We start from the raw sequence: 9,234 nt of genomic DNA, 5'->3' as shown, positions 1-9,234 counted from the left end.
CAACCTAAGTTGAGGTTATCAAAGGCTAAAAAAAATATCATGACTATATCGAAACCAAACAAACTGGTTTATAAAGTGAAGTCAATTCTTACCGTGAATATACTGACAAGTACTGGAGCTTTCCCATACTTAAAGTGGAAGATTTAGCGGCAAAGAGAAACAGTTTTCTTATAGTGTTGATGTTTAGGTGAAAAACGAGGATTAGAATCGTTTCGGTAACATTCCAGGGCAACATTTATTGCTTCAAGGACGGGGACTTGAGTGAACAGATTTTTTTTACATCAAATGTGACTAATTGAGCAAAGTGACTAAATTCTCGGAGTTTTTTGACAAACATTTCATAATTTTTTATGAAGGAGGAAGTACGAAAAACAGATTTAGAAAACATCCAAGCGAGGAACTTTCCGTCATTCAAGAGTTTTCTCTCATCTAAACCAGATAAACCCAAACATAAAATTCACGATGAACATTTATTGTTAAAGATACAATCACAGTCTTCCAAACCTCCGTATTTCGTAAGATCACATTGGACTTCGTGATCCTTGAAATTCCTTTCATGGCCAATGCCAAAAGCTAGATATATTAAAAGTTGCTATTCGTACAAATATAATTAAAAGTTCCATCATCGATCGTTTCAAAAAAAGAAATTGAAAACCTTAATTTCAGTTTTGTGAAAACAATTTCCCTCACACCGTTGTTAATAATATAGTTGCTTCCTTTGAAAATAAGCCACAAATTGATATAGAAAATGATTTTTCCGAATATTTTCCTGTTACTTGTGTCTTACCATTCATCCCAAACTTATCTTATGCTATCAAAAAATCTGGTCAAAAGTAGCCAGAGAGTATACATTTTTAACTGTAAAAAAAGCTCGGTCAACTACTGTCTAAAAGTGTTTGGAAATGTGTATCCAATTGAATGTACGGATTGAAATAGCTGTTGTATTGCGAGACAAACAAACAACCATCTACATTGAAAATCTCCATCTCATGTTTCTGAGTACTTGTCTGGGAACAATAATTCTTTTGATTCTTCTCAGGTAAAAATACTCAGCTGAGAAGACGAAAAATAAAATATTCCCTATTAATTAAAAACATAACCCTATTCTTAAGAAATATGTTCCTTCATATCTATTTTAACTCCCTTTTCTTTTGTATATAAAACGAATTTAAAAAGTTAGACTCGAGCCTCAAAAAGTTTTATTTATTACACCTAAATTTGACAGTTCATTGACAAATTACTTTATTGTTTGCAATTGGTTAGTTGCATGCTTGTAGATTATCATTATCACAGATTCTCACGTGATTCTTTTTTTAAGTTAAGTTCTGTTAGCCTCAGTTCTCGTATCTCACCTGATGATACCAGATAAACGTGATGAAACGTTGTGGATAAACTGAACAAAGGTTTTACTCTGTACAACCGGAAAAAACTTGTGCGAATTTAAAAAAAAACAACAAAAAAAAACACGCAATTCTTTCTAATATTTAATAAATGATTTTTATAAATGTATTTTTTTATATTAGAAATCGGTTAGTATATATAGGTTTTTGAATAAAAAACACTTTGGAAACAAAAGTTTGGGTAATTTCTTGAAATAATTAATATTAATCTTACGATCAAAAATAAAAAATTAACCTGATAATGAATATAGCTAATTAAATATACTGTTCTTGCTTATAGAGATTAAAAGGCATTATTAACAATATTTTCAGCAGGTAAACCTAATAATATCTCATGAGCTTTGGAAGTTTAAATTAGTCCTAAATCCATACTCCAAGGCCTAAAAGACTAAAGTACATCTCTATAATGAACTAATAATAAAACTATATACATATATTTGTGTATGTATGTATAGAAATCTACAAATGCCGTTAATGAAACTAACATTATAGAAGGAATAGAATAAATACCACTTACGGAACATACAAATACTAGAAGAAACGACTTGTCTCTTTTAAACTAAAAAAATAAAACCGTACAATTTGCTGACATTTTGGATGGACTTTAACATGTGTTAAATACGTTATTACACTTTCGAATATACATAGTTAGAACGAAAAAAAAAAGGTATCTTAAAATTTCTGGTTGTTTTAGGTTTTCAGGAAGTACTTGACTTTCTGTGGAATCGGAATCCAAAATGCTCAGTTGTTCGAGATGTCTGTTCAAGAGTACAAGAGAAACCAAGTAGGTATTAGCGTCCTCTCGTGGTATGCACAGTAAATGATGAAAACCATTTAGAGAAACTTAGCTAGTTATTATATTCGATAGCAAATTTAACTTAGAAAAAAAAATTGTTACAGTTTCATAGTATAGCTTTATATATGTGTAGGTATGTATATGCTAAAGTAAACACTGCAGCTCAAACGTGACGTAGCAATGTAAACCACGAGTGTTTAAGAGTTCTCGGAAGTACACATGTATGTTGACCATTTGCTACGCGCCAGAAACACTTGCGTTCAAGTGATTTATTAGGGGTTGAAGTTAGCGCTTACGCATTATGAAGAAACGTATATTAAAACTGGTACAGGTATAAGTGCGTTTTACAATAAAATTCGCTCGTGAACTAGATTAGATGTATATTTGTGCGAATAGTAAGTAGAATGTTATAAAGCTGAAAGAAAAAAATTAGAATGTGCATGGCACGTAAAATTACCAGATCAAAACACTTGAAAATAATGGCACGCCATTCGATATGCTTAGGAATTAACACAACGCAACACGTCTCCCGTTTTTAAAAACATCTCTTTTAACCTGTTACCATGTGACTTTTATTAACTATTTAGTTAGAGTTATTTTCTGTAAACTACACGCTGGTTTACAGTCACGTCACTAGTGATCTAATAAGGGTAATTAGTTTTAATTCCAGAACATATCGATTTTCGAGAGTCGGAGTTTCTATCGAAACAAACACTACAAACACTATTATTTCGTAACAACGGAACCTGAATTTTCCAAACGTAGAATTATATGAACTGTGCAATTGATTGTGAAGCTATATGCGCACCGAACACAAATGATGCACGGTTTTCAGTTCAATATTGAGTTGTACAATCATATTTCCTAACGAATTTGAACAGTTTAATTAAGATTAGTACGTGGCGGAAACGAATCACTCTTTATTTGAGGTAATTTCTCACGTATTGGTTTCATGTAGTGTTTGAATTTCAATTTATTTTATAAATTATTTTATACTTAACTGGTATTATTATTATTATGTGTGTGTGTATTGTGTAAAATTCAACACAAAGACTTGTGTTCTGTTGTTCCCACAATGACTGTGTTGTTTTTAACTAGAACTTGTGTTGAAGCCATTCAGACACCAGGTTCTTGTTCTTACAAGTAATATTGTTTTCAACACAAGTTTTTGCAGTGTATACTTTTCCTTGCTTCAAAGGCAACACCTCTAGAAACCCATCCTGTGCTGATGAAATCTTGTTCTATCACTTCTTTTGTTTAAATAATGTCAAATCAAGGTTATATATCATGTGTGGGTTCGTGTTTAGATATTTTACTGCTAATGTATCGATTTCCGAAACTCGGATAAAACTTCCAACTTGAAGGTTATTCAATATATAGCATTATTAAAGATTGCCCATTTTGTCTAACAAGAATTTATGTAGTCCATATAATACTTAGGTTAACAGCACTTTATCAGAATATCAACCACGTCCCATGCTGTCCTTGGAGCTATTTCCTTTATCGTCGGTGTGCTCGTTCTGATTATTATGATTACACACTATTGCCGGATCCATAGATCCTCCACTGTAGTAAACTTCAATTTCCAAGGCCATGTTTAAGGCACAAAAACCCATTGGAGCTGCAACGAGGGACTTGATAGGCTTATGACTGAGTGGAATTGCTGTAACTCCAGTACTTCAGTCATCATTTTCATTAAAAATCCTTTTGTTTCGAGGTGTAGTTAGAAGCTTATTTATTACCTCGACCCTTCGCCAACTACATCAATCTTTGTTTATTATATTGGTAGTGTGCCAGCCAGGGGTATCATATGTTGTTAGTATGCCAGCCAGGGGTATCATATATTGTTAGTGTGCCAGCCAGGGGTATCATATATTGTTAGTGTGCCAGCCAGGGGTATCATATATTGTTAGTGTGCCAGCCAGGGGGTATCATATATTGCTAGTAGTGCCAGTCAGGGGTATTATATATTGTTAGTGTGCCAGTCAGGGGTATCATATATTGTTAGTGTGCCAGTCAGGGGTATCATATATTTTTAGTGGTGCCAGTCAGGGTTATCATATATTGTTAGTGTGCCAGTCAGGGGTATCATATATTTTTAGTGGTGCCAGTCAGGGTTATCATATATTGTTAGTGTGCCAGTCAGGGATATCACCTTAGAAAAATCTTGAAGAGGTGAGGAATTGTTAGAATATAAAACACCTTCTGATCCAAATAGCAAAAAATTAGAAACTAAGCAATTATTGCATTCCTAATATACATTCGCAATATTTATATTTTCTTCTTCAAATGAATATTTTTTTTGTAGACTCGTTGTTGTTTAATCTCTTCCGCTTCCTACTTTCTGTCAGAAATATAACCGAAATTTTCTTTGACTCATGATATTTGCGATAATCACTTAACAACTGTGAAAGACCAATCAAATAAATGAATAAATGCCCGCAGGCGTATTAAGACTCTAAGCTTGAGCGATTACATCACATAGCAACCGACTGCATTTCCTATATAGATTAGAAATAAATGATGTTTGAAAACTTGTACTTTTTTTTTTCGTTTGTAAAGAAAACTTCAGTCATCTTATACATAATTATGTTAGATTCTGTAAGGTTGGATAGTGTGCAACCACTCCTTGCCTCACAGTAAATAACGCCCCTTCTACCAGGAGATATACTTGATTTCATCACAAACGCTTTTTTTTGGATCGAAGATCTCTCTTTTGTAACAACAGCAGATGTGGAAGTTGCTCCAGTTTGGATTGGATCTGTGGTTTCGGAGCTCGTTGCTGTCATAAACCTTCTGCTTTGCGAGTTTTTCGCTTCCAATAGAACATCAGTACTAGTCTTCTTCGAAATGTTTGTCTCTACATTGTATAATAATCTCAATGTGTGGAAATTCTGTGACACAGTTCCCCGGTCTAATTTTGGTAGCAGTGCGCAGTTAAACGTTGAAGAATTCACTGTGAACCAAATAAATGAATGCAAAATGTGTTGCCGTAGAAATACGGCGCGCATCTGCAGTGACGAATATACTATCAGCATATATCAATAGTTCAAATGAAGTGCGATTAACTCTTATTGAGAAACTGATGGGTTATTTACTGATTTCAAAAAAAAAATGTAGCAGTTCCGAAATACCAAGCAAAGAATAAAATGAACACGAACGGTAAAGACAAATAAACAAACAAAAGTTAGCAAATTAACAAAATATATATTCATAGATAAAAATATGCAGAGGTCTTTACTGCTGACCAGATTTTATGTAATGTTTTAAACTCTGGTTGCTAGAGCTTGAAAACAAAACAAAAACATGTTTTTTACAAGATGAAGACAAGATCGAAAAGAATCATGATACCACGCAGTTAACTCGTTAAATTGGAATACCTATAAAAATAATTTAAGGGATGTATTAATTTCCCAACTGTCTAAAACCTGTGAAGGTTTGTTATATTATTTAAATATATTTATAATTAAAGGTTAAGTCCTTCATGAACTTAATTTCTAAGTGTTTTGTTTGCAATTTTACACACACATGCACATTCAGTTTTCCCCGAGTTAAACATTTCTCAAACTTTGTAATGATTTCTGAACTTGTGATGTATATTTAACTGTCTTGAGGGTGTGTGTGTGTGTGTGTATAGCGAACGTTTGATTCCTAAGCAACTTTAGATATATATTAATTGAATTGTTCCACGGTCAACATCTTCTCTGGGCACACACAACCTCGACTTGTAGGAACGTCTATCATGTACCATCCTCATCAAAAACAACTCGAACTATGTGAACGGTTAGACGTCCGCAAAGGGGCCTTATTAACGCGCAAAGCTGATCTAACCCTAACCACGATATTAGATTACTGACTCTTCGTTGTCCCTCGATGCTAAAGAGTTAGTTTTAGATTGCATTTGCCCTTTAAAAAATAGCCTGTTAGGTGAGTAAAGTTACAGACGCAGTTCCTAGGATAAAAATTGGAAATATGTAAACAACAAATTTTACATATCTTCACCACTTTGTGACACCTTCATTTTTTTATTATATTGAACTCTTCTATCCTGTTGGATCCCCCTTTGCTTCTGTGAACCATATTTAACGTTATTACATCCTAAAGCTTCACTCTGGTGGTATTTTATTTTGAGTTTTTGGTTGGATCATACTTTGCACAACAAATGGAAGTTCTATGTTGCTGAATATTGTCCATTTTAGTATCTGTATCCCAAGAAGAAAACAATTGTAACGACCTCAGTGTTGTTGTGTTTAGTTTATTGCCTGATTGCCTATCATCGTGGTTCATTAGTCAATTCATTGAAAACAAATTGTGTCATACACGTGTAAAAGCTTGTAAACAAGTGCATTGGAAGTTATCGCTAGCTATGAAACAAAATGTATATAATATATAAGAAAATATGCATGTGTATATAATACGTAGTAATTCGGTCTGCGTAACTAATGTGCTTTTTGTTAAAAACAGAGCATCTTTTATAGCATTTGGCCTTCTGTCTTTTTATAATATGTTGTATATATATAACTTTTAAAAGAAGAACCAAACAGGCACCCTATAGATATGTCAAACCGCCCTATTGTGGGAGGCAGAAATAAATTACTGGATCGTTTTAAAAACCTTTTATTCCAAATGTGAAAGTTATGTCAAAGATAGTAAAGGTAGAACCAAATCATCTGTAAAGTTGTATCAAAGATAGTAAAGGTAGAACCAAATCATCTGTAAAGTTGTATCAAAGATAGTAAAGGTAGAACCAAATCATCTGTAAAGTTGTATCAAAGATAGTAAAGGTAGAACCAAATCATCTGTAAAGTTGTATCAAAGATAGTAAAGGTAGAACCAAATCATCTGTAAAGTTGTATCAAAGATAGTAAAGGTAGAACCAAATCATCTGTACAGTTATATCAAAGATAGTAAAGGTAGAACTAACTCATCTGTACAGTTATATCAAAGATAGTAAAGGTAGAACTAACTCATCTGTAAAGTTGTATCAAAGATAGTAAAGGTAGAACCAAATCATCTGTAAAGTTGTATCAAAGATAGTAAAGGTAGAACCAAATCATCTGTAAAGTTATATCAAAGATAGTAAAGGTAGAACCAAATCATCTGTAAAGTTATATCAAAGATAGTAAAGGTAGAACCAAATCATCTGTACAGTTATATCGAATATAGTAAAGGTAGAACCAAATCATCTGTTAGTGTCATTTGATGTTGTTGCTTTATATCTCAATACTTCACATAATTTTGGGCTAAAAGCAATTGAGTTATATTATAGTTGATTACATGCTTTGTCTTAACAAGAGGTTAATAAGGAAGTTATCTTAAAAGGTCTAGATTTAGTTCTATCTAATTATTGTGTGTTTAAAGACGATATTTTTCACCAAATCTCGGGAACTGCTATGGGCATTAAAGTTGCACCAGCCTATGCAACGCTAGTAATGGATTTTCTTGAAAGTAAAATGTTTGACCTTCTTTCAAGCTATTTTGAGATTAACTACATAAGTTACTTAAAGATAACATGTGAAAGATTTTTGGATGACTGTTTTGGGCCACCTGGCGGCTCAGCGGAGGGTATGAGGTCTTCTGACGCTAAACTATAGTTTTGATACCCGCGGTAGCTTTGTGTTTAACGACAGACAAATGTTGTAGATGTATCTTAACTCTGTAACTCTGAAGAAACATCAAAGATGTTTAGGGCAAAGTAAATATTTTTTTAAAATATCTGTATTCTGTGAAATTCATGTATTGTATTGTAGTAATTTTTATCGTTAAAGCTAAAGAATTTTGACATTAATTTCAATTTAAAGATTCCTTTTAATTATATTTCTATTTTAATTTGATAACAATAAGATAATTTATTATATAACCTATGTCTTTTAAAAAAATAAAAATTTTTCTAGTTTATATCTTATTTTTTATTTAAACTAGATTTTAAACTTATATTGTTTTTATGGTTTTTATATACTGAGGAGTAAGCCTGTGATGTTACAAAACCCGTGCATTAAAAACATTTTAGGAGAAGAGAAAGGACTGAAGTATATATATATATTTACTTTCAGCTTCTGTTAACTTTAGCCAAATCAATTTTTGAGGAAACGTCGTCCTTAGACGGATTAATCAACAAAATCATGGTCAAGACGCAGGGGCTGTTGACTTGTGAAAAATGCCGAGTATACCTTATAGATGTAGAACAGAGTTCAAGGGTGCGTAAGTAATGCATGTTGGTTAATAAGTCTGCATCTGTCTCTCAGTGTTTCTGAAGGTTTGTCTAATATAATTTTGATTTTCTTTCCATAAACTGTTTACAGATTCTACAAATTTACTTGCTGTAATATATGAGTCGATTAGGGGAGACGGTTATTTTCATCGGCAGAAAACAGTTGGTTTATTTAATTTGTCAAAGTGGAAAAACATGAAGAACACAACATTTCTTTGTATAATGTAGAAGAATCGCTATTTCGAATTTTACATTAGTTAACTTATGCAGACTATAGGACCTGTGACGCTCGGACTGTATTGTTTCATAAAACATATACATACACGTTAAAAAAAAATAATCAAAACATATATTTCTTAAATCTAAGTATTTACTCACAAACCTACGCCTTGTTTGATTGAGCGGGAAAACGAAAACAGGTATTATATGAGATTATCAGTTATTTGACAAGCACGTGCGAAAGTTTTTTCTTTCTTTTTTGGTGAAGGTTGGGCATGTTTCCTGGAGAAAGTTTATGAAAATATGAAGAAAAATTCCAGAATCAGATGTTGCTTTAAACTAGTGTATGATTTTTTTTATAACCGTTCTTCTTCAAGGGAGTATATGACCGTTTTCAAATGATTTAAGTCATTTGATATAACGTTTGATATATAACAAACATAATTATTTGGAAAGTTTTTTGGTGTACAAAACTTGAAGATAGCTTTTATATGCGGAAACATCTGTTAGCTGAGTTCTTGCACAGATCTTAAAATATGATTAGTGTGTGGCGAAAAGCTTCAGCAGATATTTCCTTTGCAACATCTCAACCAACAATTGGTCGAGTT

The 9,234-nt window shown here is 32.6% G+C and overlaps 1 protein-coding gene across 3 annotated transcripts in view; it reads left to right on the top strand.

Annotated features, from left to right (window-relative positions):
• The first annotated feature begins 2,098 nt into the window (after nucleotides 1–2,098).
• The window catches only part of LOC106463597 (cGMP-specific 3',5'-cyclic phosphodiesterase-like), a 53,695-nt gene continuing 46,559 nt past the window's right edge, over nucleotides 2,099–9,234 (top strand). For all 3 annotated transcript variants that reach the window (XM_022391130.1, XM_022391133.1, XM_022391131.1), the window contains exons 1-2: nucleotides 2,099–2,184; nucleotides 8,250–8,393. In XM_022391130.1, coding sequence (XP_022246838.1) covers nucleotides 2,155–2,184; nucleotides 8,250–8,393 — 174 coding nt within the window. In that variant the 5' untranslated portion in view covers nucleotides 2,099–2,154. The remainder of the gene's footprint in view (nucleotides 2,185–8,249; nucleotides 8,394–9,234) is intronic.

Source organism: Limulus polyphemus, unplaced genomic scaffold, assembly GCF_000517525.1.
Source record: "Limulus polyphemus unplaced genomic scaffold, Limulus_polyphemus-2.1.2 Scaffold1443, whole genome shotgun sequence".
NCBI lineage: Eukaryota > Metazoa > Arthropoda > Merostomata > Xiphosura > Limulidae > Limulus > Limulus polyphemus.
The sequence above is the reverse complement of the archived record's forward strand: the minus strand, read 5'-3'. Positions and strand labels throughout refer to the sequence as shown.